General features: G+C 41.1%; 1 protein-coding gene across 2 annotated transcripts in view; it reads left to right on the top strand.

Annotated features, from left to right (window-relative positions):
- The first annotated feature begins 691 nt into the window (after window positions 1-691).
- ZCCHC14 (zinc finger CCHC-type containing 14) overlaps window positions 692-25,259 on the top strand; it is an 81,021-nt gene continuing 56,453 nt past the window's right edge. The window contains exons 1-2 of one of the 2 annotated variants that reach the window (XM_039502646.1): window positions 692-1,957; window positions 17,658-17,781. In XM_039502646.1, coding sequence (XP_039358580.1) covers window positions 1,394-1,957; window positions 17,658-17,781 — 688 coding nt within the window. In that variant the 5' untranslated portion in view covers window positions 692-1,393. The remainder of the gene's footprint in view (window positions 1,958-17,657; window positions 17,782-25,259) is intronic. The other variant, XM_039502645.1, reaches the window with a different exon arrangement.

The following is a 25,259-nucleotide window of genomic DNA, read 5'->3' as shown; positions in this document are numbered from 1 at the left end:
CCCCCCATCACTAACCCGCTCCCGGGCCCCTGCGTGTCCCGTCACCCACCCGCGGGCCCCTGCGTGTCCCGTAACCCCATCACTAACCTGCTCCCGGGCCCCTGCGTGTCCCGTCCCCCCATCACTAACCCGCTCCCGGGCCCCTGCGTGTCCCGTCACCCCATCACTAACCCGCTCCCGGGCCCCTGCGTGTCCTGTCACCCCCACCGCGGGCCCCTGCGTGTCCCGTCACCCCCATCACTAACCCGCTCCCGGGCCCCTGCGTGTCCCGTCACCCCCATCACTAACCCGCTCCCGGGCCCCTGCGTGTCCCGTCACCCTCCCCATCACTAACCCGCTCCCGGGCCCCTGCGTGTCCCGTCACCCCCATCACTAACCCGCTCCGGGCCCCTGCGTGTCCCGTCACCCTCCCCATCACTAACCCGCTCCGGGCCCCTGCGTGTCCGTCACCCTCCCCATCACTAACCCGCTCCCGGGCCCCTGCGTGTCCGTCACCCCCTCCCCATCACTAACCGCTCCGGGCCCCTGCGTGTCCCGTCACCCTCCCCAGACCTCTGAGTGTCCCATCACTAGCCCCCAGCTCCTGCGTGTCCTTTCACACACACACCGGGCCCCTCGTGTCCCGTCATCCCGCCCCATCACTAGCCCCCTCCGGGCCTTGCGTGTCCCATCATCCCGCCCCATCACTAGCCCCCTCCCGGGCCCCTGTGTGTCCCATCATCCCCTCCTCATCACTAGCCCTCTCCCGGGCCCATCACTAGCCCCCTCCCGGGCCCCTGCATGTCCTGTCACCCCGGCTCCCATCACTAACCCCCTCCTGGGCCCCTGCGTGTCCTGTCACCCCCGCCCCCATCACTAACCTCCTCCTGGGTCCCTGCGTGTCCTGTCACCCCCCCCCCACACACACATATCGCTAACCCCTTCCTGGTCCCCTGCGTGTCCCGTCACCCTCCATCACTAATCCCCAGGTGCTTTTGTGTCCTCACATCCCCATCAGTAACCCCTCCCAGCGGTCTCTGCGTGTCCTCCCATCGCCCCATCGGAAACTTCTCCTTGGTGTCCTCCCTTCTCCCATCCCAGAGTCCTTGCGTGTCTCCTCATCCCTACCATTGGAAGTCCTCGCCCCTGGGATCCTTGTGTGTCCCTACAGCAGTAACCCCCCTAGGGTCCTTATATCTCACCTCTAATGCGAGCTCCCTGATTTTCACTATTTGGGACCCAGTGTGTGTTGCTCTTAGGCTGCCCCCTTCTTGTATTTGGGCACTTATCTCTCAGGGTCCCATTCCCCCACTTTTGTTTGGGCACTTTCCTTCACTCCCCAGTGTGTACTTCCCCTGTCCCTGGGGGTGCCAGCACTGGTGGCGGTGGTGGTGGTGGTAGCTGCAGTAGCAACATGGTAGAGAAGCGGTGCCCACGGCTGCAGAGGGACAGTGTGTACCGCTGGTTCTCAGAACTGCCCTCCCCGCAGCGGGTGGAATTTCTCTGTGGCCTCCTGGACTTGTGCATCCCACTTGAACTGCGCTTTCTAGGTGCCTGCTTAGAGGACTTGGCCCGCAAGGACTATCATTCCCTACGTGACTCTGAAATCAAGGCCAACAACCCTGCTGACTTGGGTAGCCTCACTAACTTGACAGACGAGGTGGTACGTAGCAAACTGCTGGTCTCCCTTGCCTTGTTGGGGTCTGCACACCGAGAGGCAGCTGGAGTCCTCTTCCGCACACTTACCCACATTGATTCTGTCATCAACAACTATGGGCTGCAGCTCAACGAGGGCCGCACTGGGGATGAATTTCTCTTGCTCTTCACTATGGCGTCCAACCACCCTGCCTTCAGCTTCCACCAGAAGCAGGTACTGAGGCAAGAGCTTACCCAGATCCAAAACATCATGGCCAGCACCAGCAAGAATCCGAGCATCCCCGCTCTTAGCACCATGGCAACCTACCCTGGCTGCCATAAGGTGGGTATTGCAGCCTCGTACTCTTTCTTTCAGGGCTTGGGTAATATCTCAAACTGTTTTCTTGAAGGCTTAAACGACATAACCACATATTTTCTCCTTCCTACCCCTCAAACATTCTAGTGATAAGTGCCAACCTAAGGGAAAAGCAAAAATCAATTGTCTAGTAGATGGGATGGTCAGGGATTCATCTAGGATCCTTGGGATTTCTGTCATATAATCAGAAGGGAGACCTTCATCAGTGAGTCACAAGTAGATCAACAGAAATGGGCTTGAGCTGACTGGACTGCCTCACTTCATGGGTAGCAGATCAAAGACTAGCGAGGGAGAAAGACATGGAAAATCTAGCTGGAAATGGGAGTAAGCATCTGTCTTCAAGGATTATGGACTGGAGGGGGTAGGGAAGTAGGTTTGTTAGAAGTGTCTGTCTGGTGGCAGTGAAATTTTGATGACTCTAGGTCCCATTTAACCATAACTCTGAACAAAATTGTACTGGAGTTGTACTGAAAGTGGCTGCTTAACCGACGGATAAAACTCTTATTGAATTTAGTGGGAGTTGGATCTTTGCCTGAGATGGGAAGGTACGTGTTGTGGAGGTGTCTCGTAACATAAGTTTCCTTCTAGTTGTACATTCCTTTGGATACTGCTGCCTTAAATTTGAAAGTTTGCATTTTTTTTGTTTTTTTTAATACTCAGCTGTGGACATCTGGGTGATTTTTCTCAACATTTTGTTTCCTTTTCCCAGAATACATGGAGCCAACAAGCAGAGGTTACAGGTTTACTTTTTGTTCAATTTAATTTTTTGTTGTGAATGAAGTATAGATGGAAAAATACTTCAGTACAGGCTATAAGGATATAATTAACTGCAGGAGGAGCCTCCATACGAATACTTAATTTTACAGTTTCTATTCTGCAGAAGAAGCATGACATCAAATCAAAATAAGGAATAGAACAAATATACAGACCTCAGTTCCATCTTCCACACACTCACCTTCTTGGTGGTTAAAAGTAAAATTTACCGCATGCAAAAGTTCTGTAGAAATAGGATCAGGATCAAGTGAATATGGGTAAGGAAAAAAGACATGAATGCCTCTCAGAGCATACCATTTTGGTCTTCACTAATAGTATACAATTTTTCAGCACTGTTTAAGCCATTGTAAGATGGATGGAGAATCCATTCTACTGTTCTTCCTGGTAGCAATAAAAATTACCTTCTGGGTGGTCACTTGCCCACTATGTTCAGAAGAACAATAACCTTTGCGGGGAGGGCAGTGCATTTTAAACATGGAATTGAAGAACACTAATAGTTTATGTTGTAACGAAATTCTCTTTAAGGGAGTACAAAAAATGAGTGTCACTTTACTGTATATATTTTCATTGTCTTTTGAAGTTAAGAAAATCCGTTTGAGACAAATTCAGACTTGTTTTTAAGTGAAGGCTGCTAAGATGTTCAGATGCTGGTAGCTAGTTAATACTTTTTAGAACAAGAAGTTGGCTTAAATCTATTGTTGGACAAAGAGCATGGAAAAACAATACATTTCACTCAATCCAGGCATGTTTAATTGTGCACAATTAAATCCAAACATTACAGACTTGGATGTTGTGATGATGTGACTTGATAACGTTTGCATGATCACAACATCACCCAGAAGAGTCAGCGCAGGGGCCAGAAGAAGATAAGCCGCACTGGGGCCCCAGCCATCAGAGCTCTATAAGGACTTTCCCAGTGCTAGCCTTTCCCCATCATTTGTGCTTCTTTGCCTGAGCACAAGCTATACTGGGTTGGTATTTGATGTCAGCTAAACTCTGAGTGCAAACTCCTTTGGGTTCACCTTAAATGCTGAGACTTGCCTCGTCACAAGATACAGTGGAACTACCTTAGACTTCCATGCTGTTGTTACAGTGTATAATTTAAATAGCCTAATGACTTATCTGAAGTGTCTGTGACTTTAAAAGGTTGTGGTTTTCTAGCCAAATTGAAACCATAGTTTAGTTTAGTTTTTGTCTATATAAAATCTATTACTTTGTGTTAATGTAGTATTTTTATATAAATTCCTTGCTTTTTATATTTTGAAAAATTAAGAGCAACACTGAGTGCATGTTCTGTCATCAAAATAAGCAGCACAGGCGCTGTGCAGTTATGTATATCGACCTTTGAACACATAACTAGATAAATGCACTCTGTGCATACTTCTATTGAGAGGGAAAACACACAGGCAGTGACTGCCATTTTCATTCATTTGTAACTTCGTAATGTTTTAGTGATTAGGAATTTTTATAGTTCAAATTTGAATTAAAAAATGAAAACACTTGAATTATCCATGAGCAGCAGTGTCTGAAAAATATATTAATACATGTATACCACCTTTATTTTTTTCATGCTCAGGTAACTCAAAAGGAGTCTCACATAATTTTACTAAAATTCAAAAACAAACAGCTCACCTTCTCTCCAATCCATTCTGGGCCGTGAACAAGTATGAGAAACTTCAGGCCAAAGGAATAATTTTGGAAGGAACTATAAACCTCTGAAAATGCATTTATAATTAAAGTGACTCTTCCAGCACAAATATAACATCAATGCTGTCATGGTACTTGAATGACGTTTGTGTCATCATGTTAATGTTATTTCCCATACCAAGCAAGACACATCTGGAAGAAAAAAATTTGTAGTTGTTACTGCTGAAATAATTACAATTTACAATCAGTGAAGTGTGCGCATATTTTGTAAGAATCAGGAAGAAAGGGATAATGCCCATGAAATGGTAAACTGATTACATACAGGGTTCCATATTCTATGTTTACATCTGGAAGGAGATTAGATGTCCGGTCTGAGGTAGATCTAGATGTTGGACAGTTTTGATTCTGTGGATTGCTGATCCAATCTAATCACTTAAGGTTGAGGGTGAACCATGTCGTATAAAACTTCTGGTGTTCTCTGAAATAGTAAGTAAGTGCAACAAAATTGAACTAATTAATTCAATTTTCTGGGTGTCAAATAAGTTTTGCTTTAGATATCCCCTGATTTAGGATATAATTTTTTTGTTTGTTTTTAAAAAGGTATTTATTTATTTATTTTACTATAGATGAAAACAGGTTGATAATATCAATTTTACTTCCACCGATGCAGGGATGAGGGTTCGGGGTGATGTATTTCAATACCTTTTCCTCCTCTACCTGTCACTTACGTAAAACAATTTTGAGCCAGGACCAAGAAATACTATACAATAGGGCAGGGGTCGGCAACCTTTCAGAAGTGGTATGCCAAGTCTTCATTTATTCACTCTAATTTAAGGTTTCGCGTGTCAGTAATACATGTTAATGTTTTTAGAAGGTCTCTTTCTATAAGTCTCTAATATATAACTAAACTATTGTTGTATGTAAAGTAAACAAGGTTTTTAAAATGTCTAAGAAGCTTCATTTAAAATTAAATTAAAATGCAGAGCCTCCAGACCGGTGGCCAGGACCTGGGCAGTGTGAGTGCCACTGAAAATCAGCTCGTGTGCTGCCTTCGGCACGCATGCCATAGGTTGCCTACCCCTGCAATAGGGCATTCCAACAAACAGCAAAATAAGGCTCCCTTAGGTCAGTAACATTTTGGTCATCAGTCCTTCAACTGATTCCATGTTGAGGAATGCTCACTGATTTCACTGGGGCTCTGTGCAGGTGTATGGATCTGACTGTGTGGAGTCAGCTGCAGAATCAGAGCCTTTTACATAGTAGTTCTGGACATATTTTGTTTGCAGTTGCAAGGAAGTAACACAGTCAGTGGTTCATATACTATAGTTGTGTGATTCTGTTGCAAGTTGATATCTTATGAATGGTAGGCCAGTCAGCCTTTAATTTCTGTACCGACATCTCTGTTCTAAGAATGTAGCATATGATATCTATCAGTCGTTATTTAATATGCTCATTTAAAACTTTGGAAATAAGCTGCTTAAGAGGGTTTCTATATTGACCGCTGGATCTGGTTTTAATGATAAGGTCTCACTTTCAGGTGCATGCAAAATAGTTTTGTTTTTATATTGTGTTGCTGCAGCTTATTGTAGGACCTGGGAATATTTTTGAGGAAACAGTAACTGAAATTTGTAATCCTTTTATGGAACCAGATTTTGAAAAAATACATTTTTTTTTTATTTTTATTTTTTTGTGTGAAAGCTGAACCTGAGTCGTACAAGGGTCATATCTAGGAGCTCTCTGGCTTTATCCCAGTCTTGCAAAAGAAGGGTAATAACTGAATTGTTCTTAGCACTATTGGGTAACTCTGGTTTTAAACTGAATTTTTAGCTTCCGATCTATCATGAGAAAGTATGTCTTGTTCAGTCATTTATTATGTTAATACCTGTTTAGGCTAGAAATTGAAGTGCTCCTGTTCCGTTACCACATGACCCAGCCAGGGACTTCAAGACAAGTGGGTGGTACCCCAGATGGGACAAAGTGAGCCCTAACTTTCTCCCTGGTCCTCTTTCATTTGTGATGGTAACTACATGGGTGGGCCATCAATGAACCTGCATTCAAATCCCTGTGTTCCAAAAGTGAGCCACACTGTATTAATGTGGCTTACACATAGGTACTGAATTTCCAGGTTGGAAAGTTGAGACTGTCTACTTGGACTATCATAATTTATTAGGCTTCTTGTTTTTTCTCACAAAAATGGTTTAATAGGAAGAACCAGGAAGGTTTTTTTATAACTGCACAGGAAGGACTTGAAAGGAGTAAAGTAGTCTCCATTAGTAGTATGTTCATTTTAATTAAATGAATGTTGCCCAATAGTATAATGAATGTTAACATGAGACTCTAATTTAGGCATTTAAAATCAAGCTTATTTGGAAATTGGACTGAATATTCCATAGCGAGAAACCAAATAGAAAGACCCAAAAAACTTTTACTGAATTCATAATGATGTTGACTTCCCCCACTTTTTTTTAAATGCAGTCTATGATGTTTTCTTCAGCCATGACATCATTGTATTCAAGTCCTGTGTTTGTACATTATTTTTTTCTAATTATCTATTGATTATCAATTACAATTAAGCAAAATTGAAGTAGGACACGCTTCATCTGAAATAAAAGTGTATACTGTAGGAGACTGCACTGTTTTACCTGAACCAGTCTCTAAACTGTTTTAGATAAATCAGTGCTTAAACTGTGTGTAAACCACCCATGGAAAAGCAAAGCTAGCAATTGTTAACCACACATAAACAAACATTCCAGTGTGCAACTTCAAAGCTGTTGAACAGCAACCTTGTTTTAAAGTTTTTAACCACTTGGTTAAAAAAATTTTTTTTTTATGTATGATTTGAATTGCATAAATTGAGATCCTATGATTCTTTAGCTGGTTATTGGAACAGGGCCTGTCTCTTTCTGTGTGTTTGCACAGCACCTAGCACAATGGGGCTCTGATCCTAATTGAGTCCTCTAATTATTACTCCAATATGTCTAATAATAACTTTTCCCTTGAATCCATGTCCTGAGTTTTAGAGTATATTTTGTGTTTTGCCATTTTGAGGTTTTGTTGTTTTTGCTGAAAACAAAGTAAGTGCTAATTCTAGAGATGCTATTCCCATGAGTATAGTTAAGGGCTATTAGCGTTTCTGTTGTAGATTATTTTCACTGACATAACTTAGCAGTTAAAATTAGCTCTATATGAAACTTGGAAGAGAAGGTTTGGTTTTTTTTCCTTTGAAATATTCCATATTGGTAAAAGGGGGAAGAGAGCAGGATGAATCAAGAATTGTTTTGCCTGTGTGTAAATCAGGAGAACTATAAAAGGCAGTAAAGACAATGGTGTTGGGTTCTCCCAAATCCATGTTTCCATATATGCATCTTGCATGAGTTTTGCATTGAGTATGTGAGGCCGCCACTGCTGACCTACTGAGCTTTTGGGTAACTTTTGAAAATACAATTATATACTTCAACAGTATTTGAAATCACTGACACTTTTAAACTAAAATACTGCACAGTATGCAGTTTTAAAGCTTTCATAACTAACTAAAAATGATCCAAAAGTAATCAGACCAATTGCTTAGGAATAACTTTTTAATTGAAGAGCTGTAGAGTCAATGATATACTAGCAATGGTATATTAGTAAATTTCGCTTTTAAACATCAACTGGCTTTCCCCATCCCCTGTTTTCCTGTTTTATATGTGAATATTGTCACTATCTAACAGCATTATTTAACCTATATCCACTATTTTAAAATATGGATTTTATCTTGTTCACCTGTCCTTTTGAATTTGTGAGTTGTTAGTCGGTGAGACCAGAGTACCTGTGAATTATTCCAGTGAAAAGGCAACCTAGAAGTCCGTTCACTGTCTGGTTTGCACTTCAACAAATATAAGGCTTGCCTTTCTTTCTCTTCCCCTCTCACCTCTGAAATGTGATGCTGGGAGTTGGCAGCTGCAAAAGAAGCATAACACAATTTTGATGCCTAAGGCCTAGTCTACGCGACAGAGTTAGATGGACATAAGGTAGCGTATGTTGACCTAACTCTGTAAGCGTCTACACTAAAATGTAGCTCTCACCAATGTAACTTGCTCACTACACCGACTTAATAACTCCACTTCTGCAAGAGGCATAGCGCTTAAGTTGATGTAGTTAGGTTGACACAGTGTCAGTGTACTCAGCGTTGCTTACATCAACTGTTGCTGTCTTTCAGAAACTGTTCCACAGTGCATCATGCTGGCAGTTAAATCAGTGCAAGCGCTCCCGGTGAGGACGTGCACTGCCGACACAAGGAGCATTGTGTGGACATGCAAAACTGATTCAGTTATTGTGGTGGCTGTAAATCAGCGTAACTTAGGTCGACTTAATTTTGTAGTGTAGACTTCCTTTCGAGTGTATCAACCATAGAATCAACCAGTACCGTCACCTGTTAGCACAGGTGGGAGTCTTAGCATAGAAAAGGCCTCAATGGTCAGATCATTTTTTAACCACAGTGTTGATTAAACATGCTTTCAGTGGATTTAATTAAGTGGTAATAAAATCAGATCTGGCTGCAGGAGCCTTGTTCATGGTTTGGCCTCTATTACCACTGATGCTGGCTGGGAATTGTTTTATAAACTTTCCAAATTTAGAGATGGTCTAAAAGGTTTAGAGAAAGACAGACAGACAAAAAGCCCTATACTGGAAGTCTTGGATACTTTCAAGTGGACCAATAAGACGGACTTGCATGGTACTTAGTGCAAGTGTACATGCATTTTGTTGCTTTCTTTGTAGATATGAATCTTATCGTGACTATCTGCAGCTACAATTGTACACGTATGTGCTCTAATTGTATAGATGGTGGGTCTGTCTGTTGCTAACTGGAGAGATTTTGCCTTTTAAAAAAATTATATAAACAAAAACCTTATTAAAATCATAAAGAGAAATCTATGCACATTTAATCATAAATTAAAATACTGTGTAGTTCAGGATAGAGACCTACATATCAGATAATGCTGATACATGCCCAAGTCACAGTTAGTTTTAAACTGTCTTCTGTTGACTGCTTTACTATTTAAAATAAAAATTGTACTGGCAGAATATAGAAGTGATCCAAAGTCTATACTTGCATGAACTTTTTTCTGATCTCAAATGGAAAATCTAGAAAAGGCCTGAATCCTTCTAAGTGGTTTATAAATTTGAAAAGATCTGACTCTCTCTTATGCAGTAGGTAACTAATTTAGGTGCTCAAAACTGTATTATGTATCAAATATTAGTGCCGATTCAGTGAGTGGAGGGGAAAGAGCAACAGTATTTGCCATTTTATTCTGTCCTACCCCATGAATACTGTAATTCAGAATTGCATGAAAGCTGTAGAACTTCTTGTCTTGTGCTGTTGTGTCCTCTTGCTGTTTAATGATGTATTTTAAAAAACAAACAAAAAAACTGAAGGCTTTTTAAGGAAGTTTTGTTTGCTTTACAGCAGTAGCTCAGATGTTGTGTGTTCTGGAAGATTCTGTGGCCAAGTGTGCATTATAGAATTTTAGTAAAGATTTCTGGACAAAGGAAATCTTTATTAAAGAGTAGGGCTGTCGATTAATCACAGTTAACTCGTGTGATTAACTCAAAAATATTAACAGTGATTTAAAAAAAAAACACGAATAATTGCACTGTTAAATAGTAGAATACCAACTGAAATGTATTAAATATTTTTGGATATTTTTGTATATTTTCAAATATTGATTTCTATTACAACACAGAATACAAAATATTCACTTTATATTATTATTAATTATAAATATTTGCACTGTAAAAATAAGCAAAAGAAATAGTATTTTTCAATTCACTTCATACGAATACTGTAGTGCAATCTCTTTATTGTGAAAGTGTAACTTACAAATGTAGATTTTTTTTGTTACATAACTGCACTCAAAAACAAAACAATGTAAAACTTTAGAGCCTACAAGTCCACTCAGTCCTTCTTCTTATTCAGCCAATTTCTAAGACAAACAAGTTTGTTTACATTTACAGGAGATAATGCTTGACTGCTTCTTATTTACAATGTCACTTGAAAGTGAGAACAGGCATTCGTGTGGCACTTTTGTAGCTGGCGTTAAAGGTATTTACATGCCAGATATGCTAAACTTTCATATTTCCCTTCATGCTTCGGCCACCATTCCAGAGGACATGCTTCCATGCTGATGATGCTCATTTAAAAAAAAAAGTGTTAATTAAATTTGTGACTTAACTCTTTGGGGGAGAATTTAATGCTCCTGTTCTGTTTTACCTGCATTCTGCCATATATTTCATGTTATAGCAATCTCGGATGATGACCCAGCACATGTTCGTTTTAAGAACACTTTCATAGCAGATTTGACAAAATGCAAAGGTACCAGTGTGAGATTTCTAAGGATAGATACAGCACTCGACCCAAGGTTTAAGAATCTGAAGTGCCTTCCAAAATCTGAGAGAGATGAGGCATGGAGAATGCTTTCAGAATTCTTAAAAGAGCAACATTCCGATGTAGAAACTACAGAACCTGAACCACCAAAAAAGAAAACCAATCTTCTGCTGGTAGCATCAGACTCAGATGATGAAAATGAACATGCGTCGGTCAGCTCTGCTTTGGATCGTTATCGAGCAGAACCTGTCATCAGCAGGACATGTGTCTTCTAGAATGGTGGTTGAAGCATGAAGGGGCATATGAATCTTTAGCACATCTGGCACATAAATATCTTGCGATGCCAGCTGCAACAATGCCGTGCGAACGCCTGTTCTCACTTTCAGGTGACATAAACAAGATGTGGGCAGCATTATCTCCTGAAAATTGTAACCAAACTTGTTTGTCTGAGCGATTGACTGAAGTAGGACTGAGTGGACTTGTAGGTTTTAAAGGTTTACATTGTTTTATTTTTGAATGCAGTTATGTTTTGTACATAATTCTACATTTGTAAGTTCAACTTTCATTATAAAGAGATTGCACTACAGTACTTGTATTAGGTGAACTGAAATATACTATTTCTTTTGTTTTTTACAGTGCAAATACTTGTAATAAAAAATAAATATAAAGTGAGCACTGTACGCTTTGTATTCTGTGTTGTAATTCATTATATTTGAAAATGTAGAAAACATCCAAAAATATTTAAATAAATGGTATTCTATTATTGTTTAACGGTGCAATTAATCACGATTCATTTTTTTAATCGCTTGACAGCCCTATTAAAGAGTCATCATTTGCCACACCTTTGAATAAGGTCTTGTGAGCATATAATACACACAGAGTCATAGAATTTACGGTGAGAATGGACCACTAGATCATCATCATGTGCTCTGTGATCTGCAGAATGTTGTCCAGCAACAGCAGGGATGACTAGACTTGACATTCATGGTATTTCTAAGGCCTTTTCTACACTGGAGATTTATCCCAATTCCAGCCATCAATGAATAGCCATCTGTGTAACTGTACTGGTATGAGCCCCTAGTTAGATAGGGCAAGCCAAGCAGTGATTTGCACCATTAGAGATTACTGCGATTAAAACCAGGGTATGCTGCTGCAGTGCAAATCACTGCTTTCCATTTCTATACTAGACTGGGGTTGCACAAGTGTTGCTACATTGGTGGCCAGAATTCCTAGTGCAGAAAAGGTCTAAGATTTAAAACAAACAAACAAAAATCAGAAACACCTAAAAAGGCAGGGGCAGGAATTTATTTATGAATCATAAAAAACAAAGGAGGGCACAAGCCAGACTCTTTAAAAATCTTTTGCAGCACACGTAAATCTTTCTGCATTTAAGAAACTGAAAGAGAGATTCCCTCTCATGAGGGTTTATTCCAAGGGTGTGTATCTGGAATTTGATGTGTTTAAACTAGTATTAATGGCCGGCCTCCAATGAAACTACACCGAGGCATACCCAAGTGTAGGCAAGGAAAGCCATGATTTGTGCCAATGAATCTTGCCCCAGACAGTATTGGCCATTGATTGCTGGATATGGACAAATTCCCAGTATAGACATTTCACTTTCTGAGGCATTTAAGCCCCAATCTAGCAAAAGTCTTAACTACATTTGTAAATTTAAGAAGGTGAGCAGTGGTATCATGGATTTTTAAAGAGAAAAGCCTATATCTAAGATCAGTAATGCCCAGGTCTTGCAGACATACCTGTGGATATAGTCCCTTTTACTTCATTGGGACTACTGGCATGCATAAGGTTACTCACATGTGCAAAAGTTGGCAGAACTGGGGCCTCAGACAGCATCCTGGAGCCTAGCCCCTGGTTTTTATACTTCATGGATCAAAGTTAGAATGGTGACTATGTCTCCTATTGCCTGTTAGGAAATTGACATAAGTAACACTGAGAGGGATGGATAGATTCTTTTTATTTATTTATTTTAATTACTTGGAAGCCTAAGTCACTCAGGGTACACTTTTTAGAAGCAACTATGTACCTAAAAACCCAGAAAAGAGGAGAGTGTCCCAATCTCCAGTCTTCAGCTGTAACATCTTTTGGTTGAATGGTTGTTCTAAAACAGTACTGTAGTATCTGAATGACCCCTCAAAAGTTAGCTCATGCTAATTAGAGATTGAAAGGACTACTATTTAAATTTTCCCCAAGACTTTATAAAAGATGGAACAAAATTGTTAAATATTCTCAATATGTGGCCCCAAACCTGAGAGGTCTGGAAATTAAAATAAATAAATAAATACATTGAGTTAGAGAAAGCTATCAGACAATGTAATTTACAGGGTGAAAAATTAGTGGAGCCCATTTCTCTCTAGGATTCCTGCCTCCCCAATCCTTAGTTATTTTTTCATATCTGCAATATTATGTGGATTTTTCCCTCAGCAATAAATAGGAAATGATTGTATTTGTTCATGCAGCTCTTGGGCTTGAAGCCATTAGATGCCACTTAGTGCTATTCTCTTATCCAGCCTTCACTTCCTATGTTTTTAGTCTAATTATACTCTGAATATTTATTACTGAATAGGCAAGGAAATCAGTATTTATTTTGCATAGAGTATTCGTGAAAAAACATCCTCCATGAAATTCCTTGTTCCCAAAAAAACACCTACGTAATCTTTTCATAAACTTGGAGAGTATAAGTAGTCATGTTACACATTAGATAGTGTTGGCTTTAATTCAGTCCAGGCCAACAAATAGTTTTCAGTTAAACCAGCTATATTTTGTGTTCTGGTTAGTTATTCTGAAAGGGAACAGATAATTACTGTTCTACTTAAATACTTACCAAGTTAAATTTCCCATTTATGAACCCTGCTGTTCTCATGAAAAGACTTAGTGTAGTAAATTGACTGTTATACATTCTCACTGGGTAGCACTGCTAACAGTAAAGCTGGCTTCAAAGATTTACCACGTCCCATACTTACTTGAACCATCCATGCATTAGTGAGAACGTTGTAGACTGGTAGCTCTTATTACCTCTTGTACAGCTACAGTAGGGGTTGTCAATATTTCCATTGTGAACTTATCTTTATGCACTGTAATACATAGAAACCATGACACAAGAACCTGAACTCTGAATTTTCTTGCTATTTTAAATTTGTCAACTGTGACTCTGTTAACGTGGTTTGTACTTAATGAATCATTATATATAATTTCTGCACAGAAACCCCCCCCCAATGAGCCGCTGTGTATCCAGCTCCCCCTCCCCCCCCCAGAATCCTCACTGAGCTGCCTCCACCCAGATTGCCCCCCACAAAACCCTTTCACTCCACACCTGGATCCTCGCACACTAAGCCCCTCCATACTTGGATCCTGCTGAGATGAGTCTGCCTGCCCACACCTGGTGTACCTGGCATGGAGGGGCAGGGCCCTGGGGTGTTTCAGGGGCAGGCCCTGCCCTTGCACTTTCTTAGGGTTGGGTGCAGCCTCACTGCAGAGTCTGTGTCTGGGGTGGGGTGTATGTGGGGCTGTTATATGGTGGTCTTCCATCTTCGTGCAACCAGTGGCTTGTGCTCCCCACTACTATGCTGGAGCCTCCACATTTATTTATCAACAAAATTTGCAGAATTTTAAAATATTGTGTGCCGAATTTTTATTTGCTTAGCGCAGAATTCCCTCAGGAGTAGTGTGGCTGTAAAAACATGATTGTGTGTAAATATTGATATTTTTCATGTCAGTTTTCTTCTGGGACTGCAAGTTTCACAGTTCATGCAATCCTAGGATATTGCAGTGTGTGTGGTCCAATCAAATATCACTTATTCTTTAATTTTAAAATAGCTGGCTGATCTGAAAATATTACTTACATTACAAAACATTTTTATTGAAACTTTCCCTTTCTCTAGAAAAACTTCAGTGATAAGCAACGTCAAAGGATATGGAAGTCAGTGGAAAAAAGTTATTTAAAATCTGCATGAAGACTTTTAAAAAGTCATAGTGAGCCTGACCATAACACCATTAGCTCCCTAACTAAAGTGCTCCATTTGGAACTGATCAGGGTGTTGTGGTTGAACGCCAGTTTAAATTTACTGTACTTTGATGTGAGAGTGAGTCAGATAACATATGAGTTCAGCTGGTCGAGATGTGGGCTAAATTAATCTTATACCAAAAATAACAAAAGGATTTATGTCTTCCTGGGAAGAATTCAGATTTTGCGTATAACCAAAAATGGGTGACAGCAATCCTTACTTGGGAAAACATCAATCTGTTTCTTGGGTTAAACTTTCCACTGTCAGCAGCAGGTTGGAGTCAGCAGAATGCCCAGCCCTCTGGAACGTCTCTTTGCAGCAATCCACCAGAGTCTGAGTTTAATGAGCTTCAGAAACAGTGCATGATTAGCTCTTCGATCAAGCCTTTGAAAAATCTTAGTTAGGGCATTGGGATTTGTGTGTGTGTGTGACTGAGCTACGGGTTTCATTTTCTAGCCTTTTAATCTGAAAGCTTTGTGTTTCACTGTTTTACAAGTGTTCTTATGGGTGTAAGGCACCTGCATGCTTGGCTGTAGAAATCCAAGTAAATGTCTGAATTAAAAAAGTAAAAGCAGTGTAGTGATGTTGAAGAGGAAGACAGGACTTGTAATCATTTCTGTACCAGCATCTCTCAAGATTTTCTCCTATAATCTGTCTTTCCCTTTTGGGGGCCCTGGTGGTGTTTTTTTAAAGCAGGTCGACTTCTCTAGCACAGGTGTAAACTGTCATAGTTTGAACAAATGAGTTTTTGAAAATCTGCACTCATAATTCCTTCACTTGTGCACTTAGGTGTTAGAGCCTTAAAGTGTGTGTGTGTGTGTGTCACACACATGTGAAGGCCAAGGTTTTATGTGAACCTCACAAAGGAATAATTCTACAAAAACAGGGAGAAATTATGCAAAATCTAAAACATGTTATTCAATTAGTCACAATGTACTAGGCTAGGGGTGCGCAAACTTTGTGGCCTGAGGGCCACATCGGGTTTCTGAAATTGTATGGAGGGCGAGTTAGGGGAGGCTGTACCTCCCCAAACAGCCAGGCATGGCCGAGCCCCCACCCTCTGACGCCCCTCCTGGACTTCTGCCCCATCCAACCCCTCCCCATTTCCCTGATGCCCCCCCCCCTCAGGACTCCTGCCCCATCCACACACCCTGTCCCCTGACCGCCCCCAAACCCCCACCCCTGGCTGCCCCCTGCTGCCCCATCCAACCCCTTCTCTCATTCCTGACTGCCCCCCTCGGACCCCTACCTCATCCAACCACCCCTTCTCCCTGACTGCCCCTGGAACACCTGCCCCTGACTGCCCCCTGCTGCTCCATCCAACTCCCCTCCTTTGTGACTGCTCCCCAGGATCCCTGCACCCATTCAACCTCCCCCATTCCCTGCCCTCTGGCTGCCCTAAACAATATCCACACCCCTGACCACCTCGAACTCCCCTACCCTCTACCCAGCCCCCCCTGCTCCCTACCCCCTTACCGCGCTGCCTGGAGCACCGGGTCAGGCCGCGGCTCGGCAGCTGCGCTGCCCAGCTGCCCAGAGCATTGCACCAGCGGCGTGGCGTGCTGAGGTTGTAGGGGCTGGGGAGCAGCAGGGGAGGGGCCGGGACCTAGCCGGCCAGGCAGGAGGGTCCTGCGGGCCGGATGTGGCCTGCGGGCCATAGTTTGCCCACCTCTGTACTAGGCTAACAGTGGGGTAGATGAGATGTTTTTAAAAAATTGCTTTCCTCCTCATGGTCCTGCCTGGAATCACTATATGATTGAACCTTACAGGAAATTGTAAACTCTGATGTTAGTTATCGTGAATAATGATTAGTTTCTTTAGTTACACTATTACATTTTCCTCTCTTGTGATTTATGAAAGGATAGAACCTATGTTAAATTAGAATCCTACAGACTGGGATTTCTTGTTAATTCAAAATGTGGCAGTTGAATTTCAAGGAATGCATTTGTTAATATGAGTACTTTTTGTTGTAACCTATTTAAACACACGTGTTTTTCGCCTTTCAGATACTTAAGCCCTACTGCTAATGTGACCATTTTCCATATCTGCTTCTCATTTTTTTAGAAAATGTGAGAGACTAATTGACTTGCTTTAGGTGGCAAGTTCTTCACATTAAACTACTAACAATAGGTGTTTCTCTATATTGTAACACAAATGTGCGTATTGTTGTGGACAGCAACAAAAGTAGTTTAAATGTTCTGTTTTTCATATGATTTATGTTTGTTTTTCTAGCTCTTGAGTCATAGTGAAAATATGTTCCTTATGCTAAGTGCTGATTAAAGGGTACATATTATGCTATAAAGTCAGTTTTTGATGATGCAGCCTACTTTTCTTTCACAATGAGTAATTTTTCATCAAAATATAGTCTTCAGATCTTGATGGCAAGCTCCCAAATTGCAAAGCCAACTGAGTCATTTTCTTACGCTGTTTTTTGTCCTGAGAGGTGAAGTTGGTTTCTTATTTGTTGCAGTAATATTTAAGATATATGACACAACATAAAAGTGATTGTCCTTTGCTTGACATAGTAACCCAGGTTTGCTCTTAAAATTAACAAAAGAAGAGTTTGTAAACTTGTTTAAAATGAACTGTTGCATAAGCATAACACTTTAAAAAAGAATGGTACTTCATGTACCACTGTGTGGATTATGAAGACTAATTTAGGTTTACAAATAGCTGACTAAAAAGTTCCTCCACCAAATTGTTACTTGTAAAATACAGTATACTGAAAAATGTATAACTGTTTTAGAATAGAATAGTAATGCTCTTGATAGCTCTTAACTCAATTTGAAACACTATTCACTTAGTGGAGGAAAATGGAATGTTCCAGAGTTACATCAGCTTTATTTTTATTTTTTTCCAGGTCACTCCAAGATCTGAGACCCCCATAAACAGTGTCAGTAACAGTTTGGAAAATGCACTACATACGTCAGCACATTCCATTGAGGAGTCTTTACCCAAGAGGTCTTCAGGAAAACACTCCAAAGGTGGGTCCCAACTTGTTTTGCATAATTCACATCATATATCTCTAATTGCTTTAAGGAAGTATTTTATAAACCTGACCCAAAATTGTAACTGTGTTTCTTTGCTAACTTGTTGAATTTAGCAAGGATAGCACACTGAATGTAGAATGGTCATTGGAGAAAGTCGTCATAGTTAAATTTATGTAGTAAGAGACACATACTGCTGGGCAGTTAGCAAGAATGTTGCTTACAACTTAACCCCCTTTTAACTCTTTGGTCAAATGATGTCTTCGCGAAAACGAAATGTCTGCTGATTTGTTTAAGTGGTTGGTAGTCCATATATCTTGTCTTTGTATAAGTAGTTAATTGACATATTTTAGTATAACAAAATGTTTGCTATGGTCAGTGTTGCTGTTCTTAGAGATAAGACAATGGGTAGAAGAGCAGCTATGTTTTGGTGTTCTGTTTTGGTTTTCGAGAGGACATTCCCGTGTGTGCAATGTGGAGGGTAAGAGAATCGGTCGACCCTTGGCACCTTCCTTCCCCCAGCTATACAACCCCTATTGTTCTGTTCATTTGCTAACTCTGAAAACAGAATGTTCATCCAAAATCACAAGGAGTTCAATTTAATGCTGCATTGCCAGTAGGTGGTAATAAATGTACAGACCTTTCAGTGCCCAGTATCTGTGTGTAAGTATACCTTTCATGTTGATATCGGTTATTTAAAAAAATGTTTGAGAATGTTGGTGGTGGATGGGGAGCTAGCAGAGATTGTGCTCACACTTCGACCTTTGTACTTATAGCAAACTAATACATCGCCATGGGTGTAGTCACCCTCATGGAGGGAGGGGTGGGTTGGTATAGGAAGGAACAGTTCTAGTCATTTAATGGTACATTCAGTGGGGGCACAAGCAAAAAATAGGTTTCCTGAAATTTTGGGTTGTGGAGAGCAATGTCCCTTTCCACTCCCATCCCTTTAGCTTATGCTTAGAAATACTCAATCTCCTTTACTTTAGATCAGCAACACCCAGAATCTAAGTTCACTTTTTTTATTTTTATTGCAGGCAGAGAAATATGTGGCCCATGGTTATGTTGGGGAAAATGTTGAGCTCTGAGCTAGTTGTAATGGGGTTTAAGACTCTATACAGAGACTAAGGGAGTGAAGGCGCAGTATTGGACCAAGAGGGTCTCACCCCTCATCAGCTGCGGAGCATGCTTCAAATGGAGGATCTGCTCAAAAGGGAATTCTGACAGTCAGGCAGAGAGTGGCAATGCAGGAGGGAATAGGAATGAGGGAGAGGCTGTCCAAAGGTAGGAAGACAGTTTTCAGTTTCTGGGGACAGGGCTATGCACAGGAGAAGGATCTGCATTGTGGGAGTAAACCACAACTAAGAGAGTAAGGGCCTGACTCTTTCTCCACCTCCACTCCCTGCTGAGATAGAATAATTGAACACTGGGCGGAGAGCTAGGGAATACTTAGGTAATAGGTAATAATTGGAGATATACCAATCTCCTAGAACTGGAAGGGACCTTGAAAGGTCATCAAGTCCAGCCCCCTGCCTTCACTAGCAGGACCAATTTTTGCCCCAGATCCCTAAGTGGCCTCCTCAAGGATTGAACTCACAACCCTGGGTTTAGCAGGCCAATGCTCAAACCACTGAGCTATCCCTCCCCCCTCCTCTCTCTTATTTGACCATGTGAGCTGCTGAGACTGGGAACTCCCCACTGGAGTGGGGAGAGGACTGAAGAGAGAGCAGGGAGTTAGGAAGCAGCATGGGGCGGGCTAGTTAGGTGCATTAGAAAGAGACAACTGAGGCACTTAACGCCATTCCCTTGGGACCCTTAGCCGAGACCGGTGGAGATTGAGGTCCTGGGTCCCACCTACTGGCTACCGCCAGGAGAACTCTGGGGCACTGGAAATGACTGAATGAAGCTTGACCGCTAGCCTTGCTGACTCCTATGCAAGCCCATCCCAGGATGCTGGGGTTGGAAGGACTATTGAGCTATGGCCTTCCTGCTACACCTGCTGGCTTCCAAGTAAAACCTGCTGCTCTAGTTTTATACTTATGTAGAACAACTTTTGTTAATGCCTTTGTAGGATCTGTATAGAAGAAATAATGCTGATTAAATTACACAAATTGATTAGTGCTAATATTTTGTCTTTAAATTTAGAATAGGCTTCAAATGTAACAACAAATCTAAGAAGTTATGGTCTGAGTGATAAGTTCAAATAAAGAGCTGAAATCTAGTCATTTTGCTGGGGGCAATGTTGTGTAGTAGTTAGAGCAGTGGCCTGTAAATCTGGTCTCCTGGGTTCTGTCATTTGCTGTGTAACCTTGGGTAAATCTCTCTCAACCTCTTTCTGCTTCAATTTCCCCATCTGCAAAATGGATCCAGTAACACCACTTTGAAATCCTTGATGAAAAGTGCTTTTACAAGTGCAGCACTATTTATTTGCTATAGAAGCAGAGAAGCCAAAACAGATTGGAAGTAATTGAAGATCCTAAGCAGAACTTCTTGGCTTGTCTCCACTGGAAACTCCTATTTTGTGATATACCCAACAATAATCCCAATAGCTATATGTAGCAGTAAGTTTACAGCCAAATAATGCTGTAAGTAGCTATTTCTTCAGCTGTAAAAAATGCAGCTCTCTGCAGAAACCTTCCAAGGTTTGTGACTTCTATCTGACAAAAATAGGACAGGGTTTGGCGTTAAATTTTCATTCTTGGACCATGATGGTTGTTCTAGCACTAGAAAATGTGCCAAGACTAGTCATGGTACAGACTGAAATTAATTACATTTTCCTCTTATACTTTTTTTATTTTTAATCTATGTATTTTAGAATAGGATAACCAGTTTGTTTGCAGGGATGATGTTTAATGTGTATGTTGCAAAATGCTCAGGGATCAAAAGAAATCATGGAACAAATACAGTTATTTGAGTAACTAGTATTTTAGTTTCTGGTTAACCAGCAACAATTCAATTTCAGACCCCTCTTCCACGTATGACAGTCTGTCCTGTGGGATGATGGTCCTCTCCTTGCAGGTTGGAGTCAGATCTGAGATTGACAGCTAGCCTGGGGCCAGGACTGCCCCTCCATGGAAAAGCCCCTGATCTCTCTGCCTCTACTCCTGGGTGGTCAGTTGACCAGGGATCTCTCCATTGTAGCAGAGGCTTTCAGGGATAGAACAACCCCAAAATTTTGAATTTCACTCCATTGGAGACTCCAGAAACAAGTGTAAATATTTTTTTTAATTCTGTCTTTTTTGGCCAGGAGTTTCTAGCCAGCCTTTCCTCATAGATTGCTGCAGGGGCAGATTGCAAATGCTCTAGTTCGTCCTCTCTAGTCAGGAGCACTAAGCCAGACTGCCCCAGCCGCAGAGAGGAGCTTGTGCCTGAAACAGAGAGCAACCCAGAGGTGAAGGAGAGGGCCAGGTCTCCGTGAAACACTCCAGACACTCTTGGCAGGCAGGAGGGCTAGGTCCTTACCAAGCCAGGGAATTGGGCTACGGATATAATTTGAAAATGATTTGCATCCTGACTTGCAGAAATCTTAGTAAACCATACACTCTCTAGCAGGATTTTCTGAGTCCTGGGAATATTGACAGTGGTTGTTAATTAACCCCCTACCCTTCATCCTTAGTATCCAGCTTTCAGTGCACTTGGAGGTAGAAATATCGCATACTCCTAGCTGGTGAAGGAGGCAAGAAAAGCAGTGGGCTATACTGTTATGCCTGCTGAATACTTCTTGGCAATGACCTAGCTTCAGTAATTCTAGTTTGTATAAATAGTGTAGTTAGTGTATTTGCAGTATTTTATATTGTCCTGGTTGGTGGGGTTGGTTGTTTTGTTTGTTTGTTTTGCTGGGTCATGTGTATGTCACAAGATGGTTAGCTGGAAACATTTATATGTGAGAGAGAACATATATAGCTTAACTTAGGCAAGTAACCAGGTGAAGAAGACTAACATATATGTTACAGTTAGAACATCTAAACACCTACTTTAGAACATCTACAGTAGTTGTCCATCCCATCTGTGTAAAATATATCCTTGCTTTAAATAACAAATTTCTTGTGCAGAATAAATGTCAGCCTTTAGAGATTTATAAACCTTGCCTTTTTTCTTCATGTTAAGGTCCATAAATCTCTTACAATGAGGATTATGCCCTGTTTGCAACTTGGGGATAGAACCAGACCCCACAATCACTGGCAACAGGGGCATAGCCTGTCCCTGTCACTTGAAGTTCCATCCATTTTTTTCCCCAGCTCTCTCAATGGCATGCAGTCTCAGGCAGCCTTTCTTGCTGTAGGGGTTTTCTGAGGGAAATTCCAAACTTTATTTCAAATTTGTAGACTAACAATTTGGTTCAGTAATGTCTCTCTCCAGTTCCCAGACATATTCCAGGGCTGTATTTGGTTTTGGGAGAGATTGTCCCTTCAGGTTTGTTTCCTCCTCTGAGGTGTAGCTCACAGAGGAGGTCTGCTATTGCAAGACCACTTCTCCATCTGGGACCAGGTAGGTTTAAAATGAATACTTTGTTGAAATTATTATTGGTCTCGTGCACCCCAAAAGGGAAGTTAATCAATAGAACTTTTTCTACTGGGTAGTGCAAAGTCTATAGTTTAGTTACCATGTTAAACCAGTGAAACGTAGCCTTGAATACCTCCTAGGAGGGTTTTATTGTGAGTATATAAATGTCACCGCAAAAATGTCAAGTCTCTGTGGTAAGTACATTTCTATACAGTTTCCAACATTAAATGCTTCCTTTGGGCATCAACCTTATTCCAACCCTGCAAGATCCTAGAGTACCACCTTGGAACCTCATTTTGTTCCTCACAGCAGTGTGGTGTGTAACCCCCTGCAGTTATACTTTCTATCCATTAGAGCAGTGGTTCCCAAACTTGTTCCGTCTGGTTTTATTTGAAGTTGAGAACTTTCTCTAATTAGACCTGGTGGTGTACTTTTTTACGCAAACAGGTATTCCTTGCAACTTTTGTAGCATTAATTCCCTAAATAAATCTAAGAAATATTCCTCCTTTGGCTAAGCATCAGAGCATCTTTAGGAGCACTGACAGTTTCAAGGCAGAGTTGGCATGCCGTCTGTATTAGGATTTGCTAGATGTTCACATGGCCATCAATACTTAAGTTCACCAAGTTCTACATATTGGTCATTCAATCTTAGCCAACATCATTTAACATGTGTGCTTGCACACCTCGCTATGGATGCCTACATCTAAAGGATGATCTTACTTCCAACACCGGAGGTGCACTGCTATGAAAATTCCATCATAACAGATTTGTGAACCTTGGCACAAAAAAGAGGAGCTGAATTTATCCATGCTTACCTGAAAATTTCCTTTCTCAAATAATGAGATCCACAGATCCGGTCCACTCTGGAAACAGTGGATATCAATTTTCATCTCTGTGCTGGATGATCCAGGTATTTGGGCTGCTTGTTGTGAGGTGGAATTTACCACGCTCTTCAGTAAGAGACATTGTAGTGCTTTTCCCTCAATATATTTTTAACACAATCTGTAATTTAGGAAAGTAGATTTTAATGGTCCTGGCTGTGGAAGTTGTCTCAGCTGGATGGAATGTTAGGTGGTAGGCTATTTCCCTACTGCCAGTGACAGAAAGTTCTTTTTCTGCTCCCAAGCTGTAAGTAGGCCAATGTACCTGTTGTAGTGGATCTGTTGAGCTTATTACTCAAAAAAGGGAAACTGTCAGGTAAGCACATTTATTACACATTTGAATTTAGATTGCAGGGTGTAGGAGGGGGATAAGATATTGCTAGACCTCTGTCCTTCCTATCTTTTTCTTTATTTATAAAACATAGAGAGAGATTTCGTTTTCATTGTAGGAGAAATATGTTGCTTTCCACACTGATCCCAAAGAAAGCAACTGAATACAAATGAAGCTTGGATTTTTTGTTGCATGCACATTACGTCTTAAGTGCCTCATTATACTTCCCTTTAAACAGCCTCAAGGTTTTTTTCCACAGTTGTCAGTTTTTCTTTTACTACTATAAATGAAAAAGTGCCAGTGCTTGAATGGTTGATTCCAGTCTCAAAGGTGACATACTTCATGCTTGTAATTCAGTTTGCCTTCAGGACATATACTTTCATCAGTGCATCTGTACAGGATTGGCCCTTTTGGTTTGGTAATTGTGTTTTGGAACATGACATTTGATTGAAGTCTTTGAGGACTCTAGTCTTTAGAATTATCACCATTGACAAAAGTCTTAGTTAAGTACTATGAAAGTTGTATGCACTGTTGTTGTAGCTGTATTGGGCCCAGGATATTGGAGAGACCGATAATATCTTTTATTGGACCAACTTCTGTAGGTGAAAGACAAGCTTTCAAGCTTACGCAGAGCTCTTCTTCAGATCAACCTTGTTTCTCTACTATGAAAGTAAATTTTTCTTCAAATAATTGCTTTTTGTTATACTTTTCTCTGTGTACAAAAACAGCTAGAGTGACAGCCGTGAACACTAAAGTTTTCTATTTTTAGAAGAGTCATAGCACAGGTAGTGGAAATGTAGGTTTCCTCACCGTTTCAGTCCTGGCTGGGAAGGACCATCTGCTAAGGGTGTAATTGGTGGTACAATCTCCATGTCCATTCAATCCTTTTGTCACTGCCAATGAGGGGCTAATTCAGATTGCTTTACATTATGGATGCTTATCTGCAGTGAACTATGTCCTGGTTATTTATAGCGTGGACTGCTATATAATAGGATCTAAGGCTTTGGCTACACTTGCACTTCAAAGCGCTGCCGCGGCAGCGCTTTGAAGCGCTAAGTGTAGTCAAAGCGCCAGCGCTGGGAGAGAGCTCTCCCAGCGCTGTCCATACTCCACCTCCCTGTGGGGAATAACGTACAGCGCTGGGAGCCACGCTCCCAGCGCTGGGGCTTTGACCACACTGGCGCTTTGCAGCGCCGCAATTTGCAGCGCTGGAGAAGGTGTGTTTTCACACCCTGCTGCAGCGCTGCAAATTTGCAAGTGTAGCCAAGGCCTCAGTCTAGAGAACTCAGTTGGGACCACTAACTCATTTCTGATAGGTTATCAAATTGTAATATCAAGGCCAGTTCAGATGTAATTGAAAGTTTTGAATGGGTTAGGTGCAAGAGGTGTAAGGTTCCCTGTCCTCTTGTTAATTCCACAAACAATTAAGTCTCCGCCCTGATTCTTTGAATTCATTTAGAGGCACTTTTGTACATGTCCAACATAGACAAAAATAGTAAAAATGTTTCTTGTCACACATACATCATTTCATGTTTATTACCAGCAGTCACAAAGATGCAAAAAACTATGGATGATCAAATGACAAAGCCCATATAGCATGTAGATTTTTGCTACAGAGTCCTTATGCAAGTCATTTGTTCCTTTAAATGAGAAGGATTGACAAGAACATTTTCTGTTTAAGTTGTTACGTGATTCAGTTTGTAAATCTGGATACGTGTATTGTGGATATCTGCATTTCTACATTCCTATTAAAAATCAAA

Source organism: Mauremys reevesii, linkage group 16, assembly GCF_016161935.1.
Source record: "Mauremys reevesii isolate NIE-2019 linkage group 16, ASM1616193v1, whole genome shotgun sequence".
Classification (NCBI taxonomy): Eukaryota; Metazoa; Chordata; order Testudines; family Geoemydidae; genus Mauremys; species Mauremys reevesii.
This window is presented reverse-complemented; position numbering and strand designations above follow the sequence as displayed.